This window comes from Acomys russatus, chromosome 6 (genome assembly GCF_903995435.1).
Source record: "Acomys russatus chromosome 6, mAcoRus1.1, whole genome shotgun sequence".
In the NCBI taxonomy this organism is placed as follows: domain Eukaryota; kingdom Metazoa; phylum Chordata; class Mammalia; order Rodentia; family Muridae; genus Acomys; species Acomys russatus.
In genome coordinates, this window is record NC_067142.1 from 6,724,809 (window position 1) to 6,748,756 (window position 23,948).

Below are 23,948 nucleotides of genomic sequence, written 5' to 3' on the forward strand. Positions count from 1 at the left end.
TTATGTGTAGCAATGGTAAGTCAAATGGACAACAGGAAACAAGAGGGAGAAATAGAAATGGTAGAGTAGGACTAAGATATGGCAATGATAGAGAAATAGATAAGATTCTGTGGGTGGTTGTACTAGATTTTGAGAGCAGACAATATAGAAAAGTGATCTACAGAATGCTGGAACAAGCAGTAGAGTCCTCAGTATCGTGAGCATAAGGAAGGTATGTATACAACTAAAATACCTGAGTGGAAGAAACTCCTTCATCCTAACTCCAGCCATCTGATCATCCTTAGAGGCAAGAGCATGGGCAAAGAAATGTGGCAGGGTTTGTCAATTTTCTGTCCCAGAAAAAAATATTTATGAAACATAGTGTTCTGGGTTGGTAGTGTTAATTATACTTTGTTTTTATTTTTTACTTTAATTTGTATTTACATGTGCTTGTATATGAGAGAAAGTTTATGTGAGAACAAATGCCCAGTGTATGTGTGTGTGTGTGTGTGTGTGTGTGTGTGTATAGGTGGGAGAATGATGACATCAAGTGTTTTCTAGTTGTTCTAGTTTTCAGAGACAGATTCTTTCACTGGAGCTGAAGCCTGGAACTCACAGAATGGGGCAGACTGCTCGGCTCACAACGCACAGGGATCCTTTTCTCTGTTCCTCCAAACAGGGATTACGGACAAGTGTATTCATGGTACATGGTATTAATTTACACTATAAACTAGCATTGAAAAGTCCAAGTTGAATTATGAGACATGTATGCCATTGTAGATAATTTTAATAGAGGGACCTTTAGCCTAATTTTGTCTATTGTCTAAGGAGAATCTTCTTAAGACTCAAACAGAAGATTTTGTAATCTTGGCACACACCTATAGTGACATCTTAAATTCCATTTAATTATTAGGGAAACAACAATGAATTTCCTAGTGAACTGACCCAGAATGAGAACTATTTATGTGGTGTGACTTCAGTTAGTAAGCGTTCCAATGCTATTTTAATATACTGAGCACTCTGATACCAAGGTCTACTTGGTGAGCTGCTACTCAACCTTTAATCAGTTGTGCTGATTTTTATATATCTGAATTGCTTTCAAAATTCATAGGTCATTTCTTGTATGAGACATTCCATCTTTACCTTTTTTGTCTGCTATTTTGAAACATCTTTTTTTGATTTAAAATCTCATTTTGAATTTTAATTTTTGCTTGCATTTAAGATTGAGTATAAAACTAGGTGACTCATAAGATGCCCTGCTTCCTTCCGCATGCCATTCATAGGCTACTGTATTCACCTGCTAACAAGGAAATGGTGGAATGATTTTTATGGCTCTCTGGCCTAACCTGAGTACACTACCTGTTTAGTGACCGTCTTTTCCTGCCCCCTTGTAAGAGGGAGCAGCATGGCAGCTCACTATGGCAGGAGAATGGAATTTTCCAAATCCATTTAGAGGGCTGGAATCTCTTGCAGCTTCCAGTATGAGCTGCAGTGGAGCTCTTATTACAGGCTTCCCTTAAACTTCCTGTATTGCACTATTAAACATCCTCCTGGGATCTAGGAGACACCGGGAACTGCTCAGTCACTTCACACCCAGTGCTATAGGGACTGCCTTTGCAGGATGTGGAGCATGAGAGCCTCCTATGGTTAAGATAACTGTTGTGCCCAGTTGTAAAGCAAGCAAATAAAGCAAAATTGTTGCCAAATTATCCTCAGATCTTGTAGAAGAAAGGAAGGATATTATTGAGATTAATTTGCCTGTCTTCACACAAACAGGATGCTGTAGAATACAGTTTGGGGACATGTTTCTGTTTTTTTTTTTTTTTCTCTTGTTTTGTTAAATGCATTTATTCATATTGCATTTAATCCTCAAGGAGGCTCAGTGAGAGCTGCTTGCCTTTCATGGATGGTAAAAGTTCATCTATAAAAAAAGCTGCAGATGAGACTTAAGCTGTTAGAGTATCTGCCTTCTTAAATCTTTAACCACAATTCTTCCACATTTCTGAAAAATGATTTGTATTATTAGAAGAAATAACCAACACCAGTATGGTGAGGGTAGACCTCAAGTGGGATGATAATATAAATCTTCCAGATAGAGAAGGGGAGAGGAAGGAGGAAGGAGAGGAAGGGGAGTAGGGGAGAGAGAGAGAGAGAGAGAGAGAGAGAGAGAGAGAGAGAGAGAGAGAGAGAGAGAGAGAGAGAGAAAGAAGGAGGAGGAGGAGGAGGGGGAGGAGGAGATCAGATGTCCTCAAACTCTCTGCACCAGCTGTATCAATATTACCTCGTAAGTTGTTTCTGTGGCAAATTGCTCCACATCTACTGATTCAGAATCCTGTAAGTGAGATAGTGTAATGACTCTCCATTTGATTCTGGTCCATGGTAAAATCTGGCAGCCACTGCTATGATCCAGATTCTCAGAAGATGGTTTTATTCACAATTGCCCTCAGTTTTAATGATAACTGTGTAATAATTCTTCAGTAATATGATGTCAAAGGCAGAGATCTCTTCCAACCATTTTGACTAAATACTTGTTAAATATATAATATAAGGAAAATAAATAAAATAAAGTCACAGCTGTGAGCTCTTTTACAATGGGTATGCTTTGTATTTGAATTGAAAATAAAATAGAAAACATCACAATATCCTACCTCTTTGTTGTCATAGTCCCCCCCCCCCGACAAAACTAAAAATACAAGCCAAATTCATGATTGTGACATTAATATTAAATGGTCAGTTTCCTACTTCCAGAGCTAGAAAAATGAAATTGTCATTAAAAAATTAATTAACCCATATCATTAGCCTGTTCAGTTATCAAAATAGAGCACACAGCCTCGTGTTTCTCTGACACTGCTTCTGTATTATGGACAAATCCCAGCAATCCCGGGTTAATCGGGATGAGAAAGATCCATGTCCAGCAACGAAACAAACTTACAGTACATCTTTTCTTCTATTTAGCTTTTATTAAAAGAAGTCCTAAGGTACCGAGATGTAGTACATCATATTTATTAACAAAATTATTAACAAATATACAAAACTTTTACATGTAATTCTCTTACATCCATGACTCTCTATAATACTGATTTTGTTCAAGTAGGTTATCTACAGTATGTAAACATCCCTTGGATTGACTTTACACAGATTAGGAAAGCCCTCTAACCCATGCTTTTATCAGATACTTCTTTTTATTTGGCTTTCATTTGTTGTATCTAATCTCCACATTTGGCACATGGAAGAGACATCTACAGTGCAAAAGAGGCAGCTTTCCTGGTTCCTTCTGGCTTCTGCGGGGCATTAAGAGCTGAGAGGAGAACAGAGCACTGTAACTCATTGCCACTAGACCATTCATAATGCCGACTCGTGGTTCAGCTGTCAGACTTGAGCACAAATCAATGTCTCTTCCTTCTCCCACCCTTCCCACCCATCCCCCATGCAAGGCTGAGTCAAAGTTAACCTTGTCTCAAAAGGGTTAAAAGAAATACCATCCATCTTAGAAGACGTAGGATAATTTCACTGAGGAATAATTTTTCAGTGTGTGTGTGTGTGTGTGTTGGTTTCCGCAGATCTGATGATCCAGAAAAAAATCTGAAATGGAAAATAAGGATAAAACAGATTCTAGAATAGGACTTGTTCCTGCCTTCACCTACCATTTCTGTACTTAACACTGTAGGTTTTTGTGGTGACAAAGTGACAAAGACATTGGTGAATTAAAAAAGAAGAAAAAGAAGAAGAGGAAGAAGAAAGAAGGAAAGAAGGAAAGAGAGAAAGAAAGAAAGAAAGAAAGAAAGAAAGAAAGAAAGAAAGAAAAGATTAAAAAGGTAATCGGCGATTCTGTCTTCCTCTTCCTGGGTTTCCTTCTGATTATTTAACTTAGTCTAACCAAGTAAAGCTGATCCAGAGAGAGCTCTGCTCGGTCCACTCACTCCCATCCTCACTGTCCAGCACAATATTGCTCCTGTGATGGCCACACCTCATGTGCGAGAGCAGCCTTGAGAACGTCTGAATTTGGATGCACAGTTAGTCTCTTGGCTTCTGTCACCATAAGGGAGCAGGCCCCTCCGACGCCCCGTAGAGTTCTGCGAGTTTCCGGAAGCGGGGCCCCCAGTCCGTGAGGAAGTCGAAATTCTGCTCTGAGTCCGAGGTGGCTGACTGCAGGGAACTGAGTGAGCCGGCCACGGAGCCCTCCCCCTCAAACATGTAGGTCTGCAGGGAGTCGAAGGGCGGGGCCCACAGGTCCATGTCAGCCTCGTAGAGCTTAGCCAGCACGTAGCTGTGCACCGTGCTGCTGACCTCGCACGTCTGAGGCACGTAGCGCGAGAGGCTCTCGATCTCGGGGAGCATGTCCTGCCGCGTCTTGGTGGCCCCTGCCTGGGCCTCGCGCGGGTTCCACATGGCCGCGATGTCGAAGGCCTCTGTGTCCTCTTCACCTCCCCCCTCATCGTCGTAGCGCACGATGTTCTCGTGGATGTTCTCGTCGTCGTCGATGATGTAGGGCTGTTTCCGGTGCCTCCTCATGGACAGGATGAGGAGCACCAACACTGCCCGGAAGACAAAGGACAGTAAATACTTTATTAAGCAAGGGGACAAGGTGCGGTTCCACGTGTAAGCAAGGCACAAAAGGGGTTCAAAGTGGAGCCAAGTTGGCCTTGGATATATCAACCCTCAGGGAATTAAGTAGTTCTGGTCTGCCTGATCTTCACTCCCGCGTTGTTACCTATAGAGCTCTGTGGGTAAACAAAGCTTTATATTTCTTAAGTAGATTCATTAGAAACGGTCCAGCTTCATAGAATCTTGCTGTTTGAAGTTGTGTGTCGACACATAATTACCCATTATGAAATCCCATTAAGATGACACAAAGCACAGTGACCTGCTGTAGAAGATGGGCAATGGATCAGATCAGATCATGCATTCTGCTTAGAGAGTAATGAGTTTATTATACATTTGCTATAACCTAAAAATCTCACTAGGTGGAATTATCCTCCTTTCTTGCATTAGCATCTTAACAGGATTCTACTATAAATACAACCATATATGGACACATAATGAATGTAGACACTTAAGGTGAGGGAGAGCTAAAGAAATTGGTTTTCATGACTCCTTTAAAAACTAATAGCATTGTGGGAAGGGGTTTAACCAGACTCCAAACTAACTGAGGAACTATGGCGCTATGGAAAGTTTCTGTTTTTTTTTTTTTTTTTTTTTTTTTTTTTTTCAAGAGTTTGGCTCCTGGTAGGTCAGCCTTAATCCACTGGTTAACTCGTCACTTGTCACTTGGGACTATCTGGATGTACAAATTGGAGTGTTGGTCTGTTGTTTTTCTTTCATTATTTGAAAAGGGACTCAAAGTTGGTGGTGGGGATATGGGTGGATCTAAGAGAATTTTAGAGGGGTGGGTATGATTAGGATACACTGTATGAAATTCTCAACAAAATTAATAAAATATTTTAAAAAGCATAAATCAGTGTCCCTTCAGGTCCAGAACTCTCAGATTTCTCAAAAAAGACCTTTATTAGAGGGATATTTGTAATTTCTGGAGCCAGTGGTTTTCACAGGAGGGAGGGAATAAGCAGTGACATTTTACATAGGTAAAAGTAGTGCCACATTGTTAGATGTGCCCTTGAAGGTTTGGATAGCATTTTATCCCAACAAATACATTTTTTCACTAGGTGTGTTCACTGGGGTTTAAAGGACAGAGAGAGATAATCCCATTGAACTGTTTATCTTTGTAACTGAAAACATTTTCCAGGAAGTGTGTGGAGGTTTCAGCTATACAACTGTTATTGATTTTTTTCCTGATGTGCTTTGTTACAGCTGGTAAACAGTGACCGTTTGACAGCACTGCAAAATAAAGCCCAGTGTCCTCAAGGGTGGTGGTGGTGGTGGTGGTGGTGGTGGTGGTCGTATTGTCATCTGTGCAGTAAGAGGTTACAGATTGACCAAGAAAGCTCACAACAACAGATTTAAAGTTTTGATGGGTACAAATTGCAGTTAACGATGCTGATACCTAATATTTTTGTGAATGTACTTACTTAGTTACAAAATGCATACACAAAAAATAATGATGGGGGATTGGATTTGGGGAAGAGGAGGCAGAGTTTCTGCAGTAAGACTGACTGACTTCCTGGCTGGAGCGGTCTGTGGGCTCCACCTGAGTTAGGAGCAGAGAAGAATGGGAGGCTGCAGCTGGTGGTCTTCTACAGAGCTGGGGATGAGACTGGGGGATTGGATCTGGAGGGGAGGGAGGAGAAGTGGATGTTTTCTTGAACACCTCTTCTTGAATTTTTTTTATATGTGTAAAATATAAGGTTTGGACAAGAACTGTGGGATTTCAGGAGAAAAGACTAATAGGATTTTAAGGAGTTGATTTGGGACCTCATGTGAAAGACTGAAGCATGATTTATATTTAAAATAACAGAAAAATTGGTTGCTAAGTGAACATTCATATTTGTGAGATACAGTTAACATTAAACACATATTTTAAAGTGCTTTATGCTAAACAATGGAGAAACAAATAGCATTTATAACATGAACTTGTCCTATCTAGTAGCAAAATAAATGAGATTAATGTTAATACAAACCAGACAATGATGAAGGCTGTCTTTGGGCCACATCTGTGCTAATAAAGTACAGAGGAAAGGCTGCTGATTTCTGCTGGAAATGCTAAGAAGGAAGGCACACAGGTCATGTGACCTTAAAGTGATAGTAATGGGATTTTAGAAGATGCTAGGAAAGAAAATGGGAAAAGTTTTAAAGTGACTGGGCTTTATGTGTGTGTATATTTTTAGTTAAGTGGTTGTATGAGCCTGGAGGATCACATAGGAGTTTGGGAGTTTGAGGCTAGTAAAGGCAACAAAGCAAGACACCATCTTAAAAACCAAAAATAACTCAAGACAGGAAATCCAAAGCCTAACTGGATTTTCACTTCTCCTGCCTCCCCTCCAGATCCCGTCCCCCAGTCTCATCCCCAGCTCTGAAGAAGGCCACCAGCTGTAGCCTCCCATTCTGCTCTGCTCCTAAATCGGGTGGAGCCCACAGACTGCTCCAGCCAGGGAAGCAGGTAGTCTGACTTCAGAACCTCTCCCTCCACTTCTCCATATCCAAACCTCTAGTCTCACCTCCACTATGCAGCGCTTCACCAGCTGTGGCCTCCCTTTCTTCCCTTTCTCCATCTCCAATGAGTCACGCAGGCCTTTCTCTCCACCCTTCCTTCCCTTCCTCTTGCTTTATCCCAATGTCCAACTCAAGCAGGCGGTCTCTGGGAATGTTCCAGGCAAGCCTGCCAGGGAAGCCAGTAGACCAGCTAATCAGGTAGACAAGCTCCCAGATCTTCAGTCTCCTCCTCCAAGTCTGATTTTCTAGTCTCATCCCCAGCTCAGTAGCAGACTGCTTGTAGCCTCTGCTCACTCACTGTCTTGGCCCAGGGTACTAAACAAATCCTGGGGGAATACCCTGATTTCCTCCTGCTTGTGGAGCATCTAGGCCCCATCCCCCTAGCCCATGCCCATTCCTAAGTTTCAGCTCCAAATACCTAGAAACACATTTTACTTGGAGTCTCCAGTGGCCACACATGTCAAGATCCCAGAACAATTCTCTATGAGGCAACACAACTAACACAACCCCCTGGAAAACAGAGGGGGCATCAGAAACCAAGGAACAAACCACCCACTCAATAAAAAAGACTACCTATTAGCACCTAGAATTAAAACCATCCCAAACCTAGATGCATAGACCTCATTGCAAAAACACGGTCACATCCAGGACAATATGTTTCCACAGGTGCCCAGCAATCCTACTCTACAGTAGGACCAAGAGAGATCTATAGCTGAAGCATGACAAGGACCTTAACATAGCCCTTATGAATATGATCCTTAAAGAGAAAATGAACAAATACCTTAAGGAAATCTATAAAAGCACAAACAATGGAAAGAAATAGTATAAGACTAGAAAGTGCAAATAAACTCTATAAAGAAAACACAAACTGAGGGAAATCTGGAAATGAAAAATGTAGGAACTTGAGCAGGAACCTCCGAGGCACTGAAGATGAAAGAAATGGATGACTCAGTCAAAGACAATCTTAAAACTTTAAAAAAAATCTGACACAAAACATCCAGAAAATATGGTACACTATGAAAAGACCAAATCTAAGAATAATAGAAATAGAGAAAAAAGATGAAACATAGGATAAAGGCACAGAAAATATTTTCAACAAATTTTCCCTAGAGAGGAAGATGCCTATCAAAGTGCAAGAACCATACAGAACACAAAATAAGCTGAACAAGAAATGAACTTTCTCTAAGCACATAATCAAAACACAAAATGTATAGAACAGAAAAATAATGTTAAAAGTGGAAAGAGAGAAAGACCAAGTAACTTATAAAGGCAGAGATATTAGGATAACACCTAACTTCTCAGTGGAGATTCTGAAATCTTGAAGGTTCTACAATCGGGGAAGATGCTCTAAAAGGTAAAGAGACCACAGATGCCAGCCCAGACTACTATATCCAGCAAAACTTTTAATCACAACAAATATAGAAAACAAAACATTTCATGATAAAACTACATTTAAGCATTATCTATCTGCAAATCTAGTCCCACATAAGTACTAAAAAGAAAACTTCAACATGAACAAACTAACACCCAAGAAAACACAAGGATTAAGTAATCCCAGACCAGCAAATAAATAGGGAACACCCATACACACACACACCTCACAACAAAATAACAGGAATCAACGAACACTGCTCATTGATAACTCTGACATCAATGGTCTCAATTCCCCAATAAAAAGACCCAGATTAACCATGGATTTGAAAAGAGGATCCTTTGTTCTGCTTCCAGAAACACACCTTAACATCAGCAATTGATATCACCTCAGGGTAAATGGATGAAAAAGATAATTCAAGAAAATGGACCTTAAGATGTATGCTGGTCTAGACATTTTAATATCTGACAAAATAAGCTCCAAACCAAGAATAATCAGAAAAATAGGGAAGAATACTATATATTAGTCAAAGAAGAATCCACCAAGCAGACATTGCAATTCTTAACATCTATGCACCAAACATAAGGGTACCCAATTCATAAAAGAAACACGATTACAGCTTAAATCACATGTTGATCCTCACGGACTGAAAATGGGAGACTTTAGTTCCCAACTGTAGCCACTGGACAGGTCATCCAGACAAAAACTGAACAGAGGTATACTGGAGGTAACTGATACCTTAAGCCAAAGTAATCTAACAAATTTACAGAAAAACTTACCCAAACACAAAAGAATATACCTTCTCAGTAGCTGAAGGAACTACCTTCAATATTGGCTATAAGAAATCTCAAGAGATAGGAAAAAATTGAGATAACATTTTGCATCCTATCTTACCACCATGGATCAAAACTGGATATCAACAATAACAGAAATTTTACAAACACATGAAGTGAAAAACTCATGGTTGAATGAAAAATGAGTCATGTCAATAACCAAGAAAGAAATTAAAAAGTATAATTGAATGAAAATGAATATACAACATACCCAGATTATAGTACACATGGAAGCCAGTTAAAAGAGGAAAGTTCATAGTAATAAGTGCTTACCTAAACAAATGGAAAGATCTCATACTAGTGATTTAACAACACACTTGAAATCTCTAGAACAAAAAGATGAAACTACACCCAAAAGGAGAAGAGAGCAAGAAATAATAAAACTTGGAGCCAACATCAAGAAAATAGTGGGAAAAAATCTTACATAGAATCAATGAAACAAAGATTATAAAGGGCACAGAAAAGAACTAAATTAACAATATTGGAGATGAAATGAGAGACATAACAACATACCCTGGGGAAAAATCTAGAAAATTACAAGAAATACCTCAAAAACCTGTACTTCAAAAAATTGGAAAATCTATAAGAAATGGATAATTTTCTTGATATACACCACTTACTAAAGTGAAGATCAAATGAGCAATTTAAGTAGACCTATAACCCATAGAGAAATAAAAACAGTATCTAAAAGCCTCCCAACCAAAAGAAGCTCAAAGTCAGTTGGTTTTAATGTAGACTTCTAGCAGATTTTTAATAAAGAGCTAAAGCCAATACTCCTCAAACTATTGCGCAAAATGGACACAGAAGGAGCATTGCCTAATTTGTTTTGCAAGGCCACAGTTGCTCTCACTCTTAAGCCACATGAACACTAGAGAATTACAGCTCAATCCCTTATGAACACAGATGCAGACATTCTCAATAAAATAATTGCAAACTGAATTCAAGAACACATCAAAAAGATCATTCATCATGATCAAGTTGACTTTATCTTAGAAATGCAGAGATGGCTCAGCATACATAAAGCAATCCACCATGTAAACAAACTGAGAGACAAAAAAATATGTGATCATCTTGTTAGAGGCAGAAAAAGCCTGCAACAAAAATCCAGTGCCCCTTCATGATAAAATGACCTGGTATAATTAGAGATACAAGAGACATACATCATAATAAAGGTTTATAGCTATCCCATAGCTCACATAGAAATAAATGGAGAGAAACTCAAAACAGTTCCACTGAATTCTATACTAAGTTGTCTACTTTCTCCAGACCAATTCAAGATAGAACTTGATGTCTTAACTTGAACAATGAGACAACTGAAGGAGATCAGGGGGATACAAATTAGAATGGAAGAAGGCAAAGTCTTTGTTTGCAAATGATATGATAATATACATAAGTGACCCTAAAAATTCCACCAACAAAGTAGCTGGATACAAAATTAATTCACAAAAATTAGTAATCTTTCTATACACAAATGGCAAGTAGACTGAGAAAGAAATCAAAGAAACAAAAACTTTCACAAGAGGCTCAAATAATATAAAATATCTTGGAGTAACTCTTTTAGAAGGACCCTGCTGTTTGAGGTCCCAGACCTCCAAGTCTGGATAGCCATTCTGAGCTCAGTGTTAGGTGCAGGACTCCCTCTTCCAAGCAGGTTTCTCTGCCTGACTTCATCTGGAGAGTGTCTTTAGATGCCCCTAACTACATTTAATATATGGCCCCTGACACAGCTCCCTGTGAGCTCTCCCCTCCCTGTGCCCATAGGACAATTAGGTATCATATGATAGGAGCATGCTACGAAATGCCAAACAAGCATCCTAAAAGTGCCTGGTTTCAACCACTTAAGAACACCAATCCTGGACGTGCCTCACCCATTCTTCAAGGGCTATATAGTCTTTATTCTGCCTGAGTAAAGTTGAACTAGTTCCTGGAGTGGTTGCTGGAGTATATGATCTCCATTGTGCTTATGGCTTTCCAAGCCCTATGCCTCCTCTTCTGCTCTTGTCTCAGTGGGCTGGTAGACATCAGCCCCCAGGGAGGTCTAGCCAAACAAGTGAAAGACTTGTATGATAAAATAATTAAGATATTGAGGGAAGATACTGAAAAAAGACAGCAGAAGATGGAAAGACCTGCTCATGGATCAGTAGAATTAATATTGTAAAAATGGCCACTGACCCAAAGCAATCTGCAGATTCAGTGCAATCTCCATCAAAGCTTCAACACAATTCTTCACAGACATTGGTGCCTACCTAGAGTGTTCACCCTTATGTGTTAATGTCTTTGGTACATGAAAGTACTCTGCATGCCACCAAAGGGGAAAAGTAAACACCAACCCAGCTACAAACCCATCAATCTACAATTGTGTTCTTCCTGCAAGATATCATTGCAATGGTAGCACAAAACTTGTGGAAATAACCAATCGATATCTTATTTAAGATCCACTCCATGAGCTGGAACCCAAATCTGACACTGCTTTGGTAATCAAGAACATGAGACTACATAGCCCAGAGATCTAGGGTAAAGCCAAATACTTCTGTTCTGCAATAGATCATAGCAATAAAGCAACTAATGACACTCTACTATACTCAGACCCATAACCTTACTCAGCCATCATCAGAGAAGCTTCATCCAGCAGCAGATGGGAACAAATACAAAGACCGAGAGCCAGACAGTATGCAGAGAACATCCATCCCTAGATGGGATCTGTCTATGAAATTTCTCCCATTAGGGCCCAAAGAACTCTGAGGAGGGGTAGGCAGAGAGAGTATATGAGCCAAAAGGGATGCAGAACACCAAGAAAACAAATCTCTCCAAATCAGTATGATCAAAGTTTATATGAATTCACAGAAACTGAGATAGCATGGGACTGAACCAGATGGGGTCCTAGAGCTACAAGATAAAGTGGACACGTGCCCCCATCTTTAACACAGAAATTATCTGCAATTGATAGCCACTTACAAATGAAAATTTTGTTTTCTGTAAGGGAATTTCACTGGGGGAAATGAACCAGTATAAAGGGTAGACCACATGCTCAGCAGTGGATGGCCAACAAAAAATAAACTCAACAACACCTACACAGGCTCCTTGTTGCATAACATCATGCCAGGGCTTTTTATTTTTAATGATTTATTTATTTTCTATTTTTTTTATTCTCTTTCTGTATTTACCCTACACACAGGTCATTTAAGTTTAAATTATGGCTTCCATTTTTGTGTTTTGATGGGTTTCCTCAGTGTGGAACTAACTGTGTCTCTGCATGTGTGTGTGTGTGTGTGTGTGTGTGTGTGTGTGTGTGTGTGTGTGTGTTTCCTTGAGTTCTTGTCCTTCTGTTTGTTTTATCTTACTACAGTTTATTTTTGTTTTTAGCTGACTATATTTTATTATTATCTCCTGAACCTATTTTCTAATGTGAGACAGAAAGGAGTGAAGGAGTGGATATGAAGGAGTGTAGACAGAGGTGGGGAGGAACTCGGAAGAGTAGAGGAAAGGGAAACCACAATCAGAATATATTACATGAGAAAAAATATTTTTAATAAAAAGCAAAAGCCATCAAAGACTGTGAAATCTGCTAGAGAGAGTTTTCGTGGATGTGTAGAATTAGGCAGTATGTAGAGCTTGTCATCTCCTGAAAAGGGTAGTCTGACACCTGCCTTATTTACATAAAATATGCTATAAATAATGAGCATTCACTTATGCCTTAAAATCAAATTTTGGGGAAGCAGTTCTATTCAGATGAAGAATGGCTGGCTTCAGAGAGAAGAACATTAGTCCTGGAAGGCTTATTCGGCATGTTCTGTAGGTTCTCCAGGAACTGGGTATGTGACAAAAGCCTGCCCTCTCTGACTCAAAGTAAATATTACTGAAATGAACATGTTTAATTGTCTACTTGTCTACATGTGTGTGTGTATGTACAAATCAACTGTAGTGTAAATATAACAGTTGTGTAAATTGTATTTAATCTGGGTTGTGCCCTTTTAGAAGTAGGCAAGTGTGAAACTAGTGGGATTTTATAACACTCATGTTTACCTTAGTTTCTGAAGACATCTTATTCCAGGCAATTTAAAAGATGGGTCTTAGTTTCCAAACTAAATTATTGCTTCCACTGCATTCTTAGCCAGTCTTCTTAAATCAGGATTTCTGTAATGCTGGCTCTTTATGGACCAGAATAAACTTACAGCATTTTCCAAGGATAGAAGTAGGGATAGCCAGCCTGGAAATTTGTCCTAGGAGCAAGTTACTTAAAAGGGAAAAAGCAAGTTTTTCTTGTTCTGCACTCAAGGTCTCCTGGTGCCACCTTATGGACACTTCAGGAATTGCAAGTGGATTTTACTTGTCTATAACAACTGTCTTTGGAAGGTTATCTGTGTTCTTTTCTCATGAAGTAAGACAGAACACTGAAAATACAGTCAAAGGCCATGTTATATCTTAAAGTGTAATTTTGACAAGTCTATTACAAAGGTCTATGTAGAAAGTAAGTGCAATGTTGCCTGACCATTTACACAGTGAATTTCTCTGGTGTGTCTCAGTCTTTTGGTGTTTAGATAGATATATGCAAGTATATTTTAATTTAATTTCCTAGTGCTTTAGATATTTTCCCTGTAGAAAGTTGCTGAAATTCCACTTTCTCTTATTATTTACTGATTTATTTCTTTGTTTTGAGAAATGGTCTGGTTATGTAGCCAAGGACTTCTAGGCAGGTCTAGAACCTGTTCTGTGGACGGGGACAGCGTCAGTCTCGTCTCATTTAGCCTCCTCAGTGCTGGAATTACAGTCTATCAACATAGCAGCTGTGAGTTTCATTTATATTGAATAATATTGTCTCTTTCATTTGCTTGTCTCTAAGCAAGACAGGTGTACCCTGGGTTATCTCAGTGAGCAGAGAGGAGGTGAGACACAATGCAGATAGTTTCTGGTCTTCGAGAGATTTGGTTTTGAGCATCTGCTTAGAAAACAACTGCACTGAAGCCTTTCTGCACAAGAGAGTTGGGGCTGAAAGAAGAGGGAAGAATCGCCGGAAGTGCTCTCCCAATAGCCTCTTTTCTTCCAAATAAGTCCTGCTTACTCACCTCTGTTTGTTAGATGACCACAATCCCTAAGGGGACTTCTAATACCATAAACAGTTTATTTTCCAGAATTCCATGTGGTTAATTCTCACTTGTTTCAGGTTTCGACCCAGAGTTCTACTTTTCAGTGATGGCCTTGTTGGCCCGCTGATTTGCAGTGTTGCAGCAGCACCCATTCCCAGCCCCTGTCTTCTCAGGATACACACCTTGTGTCTCTTTTCTGGGTAACACTTAGCTATGTGTAGTGTCTTGGCGTGAGCAGCTAGAAGAGCACCACTGAGGAAAGGTGAGCTGTCTGCACGTCAGTCCTGGCTCTGCTTCTGACATTGGCCTTGGGCCTGTTGCTCAACCTCTGTGACTTAGCTGCTATTTGTCTGAAATGATTTGACCAAATAACTATCATATCCCATGGAATTTTGGTTCTATCATGTCAATATGAACTTGTATCATCTGAGGTAAACTATGAAGGCCACGGTGTATCTGTCTTATTAATCTCAGCACCTTGTATGGTTTTCAGATCTACAACGGGTGCTTTATAAACTTATGTGCTTTAATCTTGTCAAAGAGGCCTTAAGGGAAGGGACTGTCTTCAACTTCTGCACTTTTCTTCAGCTTCCCTCTACCACCCTTTTGAAGTAAGCTTGGGGGAAGAAGACCAGTTCTGAGTAACTGAGATAGGGGGTTAACTGCTTATGTCTAAAAGTGTGTAGATCACGCCCCACCCCCCACCTCAAGTAGCCCCCAACTCACCTAAGAGGACAAAGATGCAGGCCAGGATGGCGATGAGGGCACCCCGGCTCAAACTGACTGGGAGCATGTAGGCCTCAGGGCTGCAGGACATGACATCGCCGTCCTCATTGCAAGTGCACACTTGGATGGTGAGTGTGGCAGTACTGCTGAGTACTGGCTGCCCACTGTCTGCGATGAGGACGGGAAGATAGAAGACGCTCTGCTCCTGCTGTCGGAAGCCAGACCTCCTGGTTAGAATCCGAGCAGTGTTATCTGAAGGAGTAAGGCATTACGGGATGAAAAAAAAAAAAAAAAAACAGTAAAGAGGAGGAAATAGAACTGCCAATAGTTGAATTAATCTTTTGAATTGAAGGAGGCAGGGAGGCGGGGGCAGGGTGGGGGAAGGAGAGAGGTAGGAAGGTGTGTGCAGCTGCCGCTGTGGCAAGATGGTTTGGCTCAGCACTTAGATTTGAAAATCAGGATTTTTCACTTGCTCTCAAGCAAAACCCTGAGGCCTGGGAGAGAAGCCCTTTTGTGAGAGTCTGTCTTCTTACCCTTCGTGACATAAAGTGCCCAGGGCAAACTGTCAGCCTTCAGATATAACAGAGTTCCCTGGGAAAACTTGACAGGATTGAATGGTCTTTGGTGATTTGTGGGCCCTGTTTGTTCCTGCTCAGCAGCTTGCCAAGGCCCTGTGCTGCTTTCTGCCCCCAGGAAAGGAAAGCCGAGGAGCACACGTGGCCGTACAAGATTGCTTATTTTATAATTCTGGCTGGAATTCATGTCTTTTCCTATTTTCCTTTATGCCTTTCACTTCGTGTTACCAAGTCCGGAAGAACCTGCTTGTCTTTAGAAGCTTATTTGAACCCCTGGTTATGTGACACAGCTTGTAACCTCTCCTGGCCTGTGGGCTGACCTTAGGCCTCCTCCCCACCATCTTAGACAGTTCTTGTTCCTTTGTAATTAGAACATTAGAAGATCATCCTCTTGTTTCTATTTGAACTTCCTGTTATACCCAACTAAATACTTCTGTGTACCAGAACACAATCCTTCTTTAGCTAAGTGGTTAGATGTGTTTCTCAAAGCTCTCTGTATGGGCTGGTGGAGGGAGGCTGATATTTGCTGAATACTATATAGTTTCCAATTTAAGAATTGTTAAGTTTATGTTTAAGTTACCTGGAATGGTTTTGAGTTACAAAGCAGATATATATTTGCAACGTTGTGATCATGTCAGCAGAGGAACAATTAGAACAATTATAGAGAAGTGACAGGATATATAGGAAGTAACTCATAAAGCCCAAACCAGTCTGGATATGGTAGCACATGGCTGAGGCCAAGAGAGCTGCAGAAAGTTCTAGACTAGCCAGGGCTGCATAGTGAGGCCCTATTAAAGAATCAGACAAACAAAATACGACCAAAACTGACAAAAAGTTAATACCACTAACAGAGTATTTTCTAAGTATGTTTCACATGGACTAGATTTTACACAATTTCTAAAAGCTTAAAGCAAACATGGCCAGTGATCATAAATATTTCTGGTTCTCCTTCCCTTCTTGAATATAATAAAGGACCTTACTTTCCTGCTGTTTTAAAGTTGAGCAAAGTAAAATAATTTTCCTTAATTGATGCAAAATGAGTTGGTGTCTGCCTTTCCTTGTTCTCTTGCCTTGAAACAAGGCAGGAGCCATGCAGCCTGGAGCACAGCTGAGAGCGCTGGATGACTTTGAGGTGCCACTCAAGCTGCTCTAATGCATTATCCTTCATTTCTGCTTCCTGGCCTCCCGGGGTTCTTGTAATGGTACTGCGGAGGGGGTTGGCTTCATTTGTACTCAAGTACCGGGTTTTGTGTTTTGTACATGTTGTGTCTCATTTGATCTTCACTGCAATCTGTTGTGATACTGAGTGATTTGACCCCTTTACAAGTGAGAGAGTTAAAGTCTACTTTAATTACAGTCTCTTCATAGACACTAAGGGCGTCGTGAAGCTGCCACTTGAACTCTGGTTTCTCAGACCCTAAAGCATGTACTCCTTTCATGGTGTCATACAACTGTTTACTTAGTTTCATAGTATTAGTGGTGTGTTAGCTGGTTTTATGTCTGCTTTACACAAGCGAGGTTCATTTTGGCAGAGAAAACTTTAATTGAGAAAATGCTCCCGGCAGATTGGCCTGTGGTACATATTCTTGATTGATCATTTCAGTAGAAGAGCCGAGCTCACTGTAGGCAGTGCCACCTCTGGGCTGATGATTCTGCGTGCCGTAGGATAGCAGGCTCAGCCAGCCATAAAGGTCAAGCCAGTGAGTAGTGGTCCTCTGTATTCTTGTCTCTAGGGTCCTAGACTGAGTTCCTGCTCTGATTTCCCTCAGTGATGGAGTGACCTGAGAGTTGTAGATGAAACAAAGTCTTTTTCACCAAGTTGTTTTGGTTATGGTGTTTTATCACAGCAGTAGAAACCCTAGGACAGGCTCGGTGTGGTGGCACATGCCTTTAATCCCAGCACTTGCGAGGCAGAAGCAGGCGGATCATTGTGAGTTCGAGGCCAGCCTGGTCTACAAAGTGAGTTCAGGACAGCCAAGGCTACACAGAGAAACTTTATCTCGAAAACCCAAAACCCAAAAACCAAACAAAAAAAAAAAACCAAAAAATCCCTAAGACAGCAGTCAAACTTGTTCAGATAATTATAAATTTTTCCTGTTTTGATACAGGTTCATTTTAATGTTAGTGAAAAATGACAGCAATCAGTTATTAGGCTGATTTATTAATTTATTTACTCACTTAGCACACAACCCATCCTCTGTTTCCCCCACTAGACTTAATAGCTATCTATTGTTAATTATCATTTGTAATTTTGTTTTATCAAAAATCAAAATTTCTCTAAATGAAACATATATTTATTTTTAATTTAACCTAGATCATGAGAATTTTAAGAAAGGCTGATGTACAGATCAAACAGCAGCAGCAGCAGCAACAACAACAACAACAAAACAATAAAAATCTCTACCCAGAACTTTATGTTACATGCCTGAGTCTGGCCCTGCTGGGACTGGCCTATGTTAGCCATTTGAAATGTTTTATTTTTATTTTATTTCATTTTATCATATATTTTATTACATAAACATTTATATTATACAAAAAAAAACTATATACAGCAAGAAGAACCACGAAACAAAAAAATTATATAAGTGTTACATTCATAGTGTTTTGCCTATTTGTATTTGCAACCTTAAAGAAAACATCTTTCCTATATTGGTGACTAAAATTCTGAATGTAAATCAATATCTATCAAACTAAAAACATCTATCTAGACCTAAACACATCTTAACCTCTAAACAACTAAGCTTAATTGTGAAACTAAACTGGCCTTCAACCCCATCAGAGATTTGAGGAGTAAAAATTAATTACCTGAGTAAACAGGAAGTGCAAGTTAGCATTTTACAAAATGAAAAAAAATGTCAGAGACAGTTTGCTGTCTGAATAATCATGCAAAACTCTGCATAACTGTGGAGCATCATTTTCAGCCTTCTGGACCAGTATTTCTGACAGACATGTTTGTGTGGCAGGAGCTATTGAGAACTTACTTGCCCTGTCTTGGCAGAGTTTGGCTGTCAACTCTGCATGCAAGCTTGCCCATTTTTAGGCATAATTCTCTCTGTGGATGAAATGAGAATGTTTTGTTCAGTGCTTAGTTTGCTACATTTGAAGTCATCTCCATAAGGAGGTTCTTTGATGCACATCACTTTCTTTGAGGTAGGCTGGGTGTTGCCAGGAGTTAACCTGTCTCACTGTCAGAGAATCTTTAAGATAACAAAATCATCTGGGACTCCAGGTGAGAGGGGTATAGAATAATGGGAAGATAGAAGGACCCAGAGCATCCAGGAGCCCTGATGGCATTCAGAGGAAGGGAAAGCAGGCTATCTGGATAAGACCTGATAGGCTGTGATCATAATGTGGGGAGGAGGTCTCCTTCTGTCGCAGGTCTAGGGCAGGGGAATACAAGTGAGAGGATAACAGTCAGGATATATTCTGAATACATTATTTAAAAATTGAAAAAATGTTCAAATGCCATATTCTGGAGGTCTCTGGGGTTTTTGAAGACCTTATCTATTTTACCTTGTCTATCTATAGAATCATATCTATATGAAAAATAAACTAATAATTGACATGACCATGACTTGTTTAACTAACAAACAACTTGTGTCTTTAACAGCCTGCAATAGCACTTTCAACATATTGGAAGTAAACCTTGTATTATAATTGAATTGTATGGGTATAATACCTCATATTAGAGTAGAAATATATATATTGTGTGTGTGAAGAATAATCTTAAATTTGAATTCTATATCAATGTATCTAAAAAAACCTATTTTGCATCAATATGCAAAATTGTATACCAATGAATTAAAAACAACCTTACTTGTGAGTAACAGTTAAGGCCTTAAATTGAGGAGTAGATTCACTAATATACTTTTTGTCCTATCATCTCTATATATTTCTATATTCCCCCTTCTTTCTTTTCAACCTCTAATACATACCTAAGAAAGAACGATAAAGGAAAAGAGAGACATCCCTGAGATGTTTTTGTTAAAGGTGGTAGTTATTGCTTTAGTAACTTTTTTGGCAAGAATACTTATTTCTAAGGTAACTCTGTCTCTGCCTCTCTGTCTCTCTGTCTCTCTTTCTCTCTGTCTCTCTCTCTCTCTCTGTGTGTGTGTATGTGTGTGTGTGTATGTCTGTGTTCATGTACATGTGTACATGCATGTGCATGTGCTAGAACAAGAAGTTATAGCAACAATTTCTAGTACCAGTCTGTTATGTAGTGCTGGGACTGAAGCTAAGGTCTTTTATATGAAAAATGTGCTCTACCACTGAGCTATAGCCCCATTCCTTCTCCTACTCTTTTTTAAAATTAAAAATTATTTTAAAAATTTTATTCACTTTACATGTCTATCATAGCCCAGTCTCTCATCTCCTTCCAGTCTCACCCCCACCCTATCCGGCGCCCCCATGCCCGTACTCTAGTCCTCAGAAATGGGGAGCCCTTCTTTCCTAACAACTGACCCCAGCATATCAAGTTGCATCAGGACTGCTTGCAACCTCTTCCTCTGTGACCTGGTAAGGTACCCTGGCAGGGGAAAGTGATCAGAGAGCAGGCAACAGGGTCCATGGCAGGGACAGCCTCTGCTCCCATTACTAGGGGACCCATATGGAGACTGAACTGCCTATTGGCTACATCTGAGCAGGGAGCCTAGGTCCTCTTGTTGCAAGGTCCTTGTTTGGTGCATCAGTCTCCATAGGATCCCCTGGGCCCAGATTTGTTGGCTCTCTCTGGGAGGGGACAGGAGCTCCTTTTCTTATTCCTAATGCTTTCTTACTCTCTGATCTCGTGTCATTTGCATCTGTTAATGGGATTATAAGAATCCTACTTTAATGACCCATTATAAAAGCAACATACGGCAAAGATGATAAAATGACTTTGAACCTTGGAGCTATCCTGTATTTAGGATCCATTTCAGGTTTTGAGACAAAAAAAAAAAAAAGCTGGACAGGATGGTGGTATGTATACCCTTGTAATCCCATCACGTGGGAGACAGAGGCTAGCAAAAGTCTGTATTTCAAGTTCTAATCCAGGGGTTTATATAGTAAGGTCTGGTCTCTAAAAGTCAAACAAAAAGATACAGAAGAGGAAGGGATGGAGTGGAGACATTGCTCAGTGGTAGCATGCTAACATGTGCAAGGTCAGAGTTTGATCCACAGCCCTCCTCCAACCCAGACTAAAATGGCTTTACTGTATCCAAAAGGTGGGGACACAGGATGATGGGCACATCATATTGGAAGTGGGTCTATTTTTAGTAAATCATAGGAAAAGATACCTGTGTGATAAATTGACATATGGAGACCAAGAATTCATACTTTCTGCTGAAGGTGCACTGACTTCTGCTTTGGGAAACCTTTCAAGAGATGAGTCACCTCATTTTGTTAGAGTCTTGTCTATTTGCCAATTTTTATATGACACTGCTTTCATGAACAGGTGCCCAAAGTCACCTTAAAAAATCTTGCATCTTTTTACTGCATGTTATTTTGCGCGTGTGTTCTGCAAGTATGAATGAAGAGTGACACTTAGATAAAAATTTGAAGAAAAACCGTAATGCCCAACTCTTCTCACCCTAGGGTTATGAGCTCTTGGAGAAAGCCACTCAGCATCCACTCCAGTTTCAGGGGATCCTATGCCCTTGCCCTCCACACCATCCCCCACCCAGGCACTGTACTTATATGTGTACACACACCATTAAAAGTAATAGACAAAGGGGAAATGCCAAATGCCAACCTCTGACACACACACACACACACACACACACACACACACACACACACACACACACACACTCCCCATGTGTACTCATACATACCCATACGTAGTACATACACACATAAACACACAACAGTCTCAGGATATTTAATTGTAAACATTATTTCCATAGACACTTTATGACAATTAAAAGGCTGAAGAATACTTATTTTATGAGGTTGTAGCAATATTGTAAATCTGAAAATGATATTTGAGAAGTGCCTGGAGGTGACATTTTGCTGTGCTTTGTTAGGAAGTCACCCTTAAGGTGACTGTGTTGCAGCCCTGAGAAGTGAAGGCTCCCAAGTCAGCTGGCTTCAGAATTAACAAAGGAATTAATCTGACAGCTAAATGCTTGATTTCAATTGTTCTGACCTTTCTTTGAAGTATATCAGGCTGGAGAATGAAAGGCTCCTTTTTTCCTTATTTGAACCCCAAGAATATGGTAAGTCTGTGAAACACTCTGCCAATGAATGCTTGCTGTAAAGGTCCTAGATGTCAAATTCCAGCTGAGATGTAGTACAGAGCAAGCACTTTTTGCAGTGGAAACACCGCCTGAGTAGGTTTCTCTGTTTGAAGCAGGTGTGATTGCAGATAACTATAGTCTCTGCACTCGGGAGGCTTCGACAGAAGGAGCATGCATTTGAGGCCCGCGAAGGTTATTGTGCCAGATGTTGTCTCCATAGAAAAAAGTTTGAATTTTATGAATACTGTTGTGTTCTTCTGTTTGCACCTTTCTACCCTTATTTATTTATTTATTATTATTATTTTGTTATATTTGTTATTACTCTTTAACTTAGCCTTGCCTCTTTCATTGTGAAGGCTTTTTACTCTGCCACCTTTTTTTTAATCTTTGATTAGAAATATTGATTGATTTACATTCAGAATTTTAGATGCGCTAAGATAGGAAAGATGTTTTCTTCCAGGCTGTCATATACAAATAGCCAAAACACTAAGAATGTAACATTTATATATTCCTGATTGTGTCGTGGTTCTTCTTGCTATAGCTAATCTATTGTGTGTGTGTATGTATGTGTGTATATATATATATATATATTAAACTGTTTAAAAAACACAGCTTTAACTACTAAAATAAATGAAATGTTCCTTCAGGTTCCTTTGCTTTTGCTAGGGCACTTTTTCTCTTCGGCTGTTTCTGTCTTTACAGAACATGTAAACACGGTTGCTCTGAGTTTGACTTAAAGAAGAACATTTACCCCTGTGCCTTGAATAGTGTCTTTCACACACCAAACATCGGTAAATGTTTGTCAACTGACCGAGGAGTGAAAGCTTTAGAGACAGCAGAGGGCACTCTTTGTCTTTGTCTTTGATGCTGTGTTACAAAACTTTGGGGAGTAAAATTAACATTAATGTCTTCCCTGCTATTAAAACTGTCTGAAAACTTGATACTGTTCGTATGGTGTGGTAACTCACAAAGTCCAGCCTAAGCAGCAGGAAAACACACATAGCCCATAGCCACCTGATTACCTTGGTTGTCCCTGACAGTGAAGTTGGGGTTGTTAGCAGCCTCAGGAGCCAAACTGTAGTAGAAATGCTGACCATTGTGAGGGTCATCTTGATCCACGGCACTCACTGTCTGGATCAGCTGAAAGAGGGACATGAGTTCAGAGTGAGTTGGAGACAACAGAGAAGCAACATCTAGTGAAGCCCTAGACCTTGAGTTCAATAGTAAGTCATTTATTCACTGAGATGTCCTGAAACTAACCTGAAACCTTCTATGCCATCACATAGCTTAGGATTAATTAAGCATATTCTTGATTTTGAATATGTTGATAGATAAAGGATAAATGTTGCCTAATTGCTTCAGATGCATTGTATTCCTACATCTTGCCAGGTACTTTAAAGTGTTTGAAAGAGAAGATAGTGAAAGAACCACAGAGTGTCACAATGTCCTCTGTATCCCCAGTTTTCTCCTCTCCCCCAATCTGTACCCTGTCATTATGTGAGAAGTTTGTGGCTAAGTTATTATCTTGGATAAGCCCTTGTTTAAGAATCCCAGCACTCGGGAGGCAGAGGCAGGTGGAGGACTGCTGTGAGTTCGAGTCCAGCCAGGTCTACAAAGGGAGAAAGGAGTCCAGGACAGCCAAGGCTACACGGAGAAACACTGTCTTAAAAAAAAAAAAAAAAAAAAAAAGAACAATCACTGCCTAGAAGACAAATAAACCAGGCAGTACTAAGCTATGGAATGTGGATTCAAGGAGCATGGGCTGCAGAGCAGTCATGCTTTTTCAGGAAGAAGGAGTTAGAAAAGGTGGAGAGCATAAACTTGCCAGGGTAGGAAGCAAAGCATTGTCAGAGTCATGAGTGTTTAGCTCAGTTGGGAAAAATAAAATAAAAAATGGAGCTTTGTGACAGGGAGAGCAAGAGGGATCTCCCTTTGATTCCTTTGGCCAAGTTGTCTTTCCCCCAATGCTCTTCAATATGGAAATTCACAGGAAAGTCACTAAAGAAAGAAGGATGAAATAGACAGGTGGAACATTAGTTGTAGGCTGTGGTAGGATG

The 23,948-nt window shown here is 40.0% G+C and overlaps 1 protein-coding gene across 1 annotated transcript in view; it reads right to left on the minus strand.

The window, feature by feature from the left end:
* Positions 1 to 3,971: 3,971 nt before the first annotated feature.
* Cdh20 (cadherin 20) overlaps positions 3,972 to 23,948 on the minus strand; it is a 256,772-nt gene continuing 236,795 nt past the window's right edge. Inside the window, exons 10-12 of the mRNA XM_051147229.1 lie at positions 22,914 to 23,031; positions 15,102 to 15,353; positions 3,972 to 4,514 (exon numbers count right to left, since the gene is read on the minus strand). Coding sequence (XP_051003186.1) covers positions 4,012 to 4,514; positions 15,102 to 15,353; positions 22,914 to 23,031 — 873 coding nt within the window. The 3' untranslated portion in view covers positions 3,972 to 4,011. The remainder of the gene's footprint in view (positions 4,515 to 15,101; positions 15,354 to 22,913; positions 23,032 to 23,948) is intronic.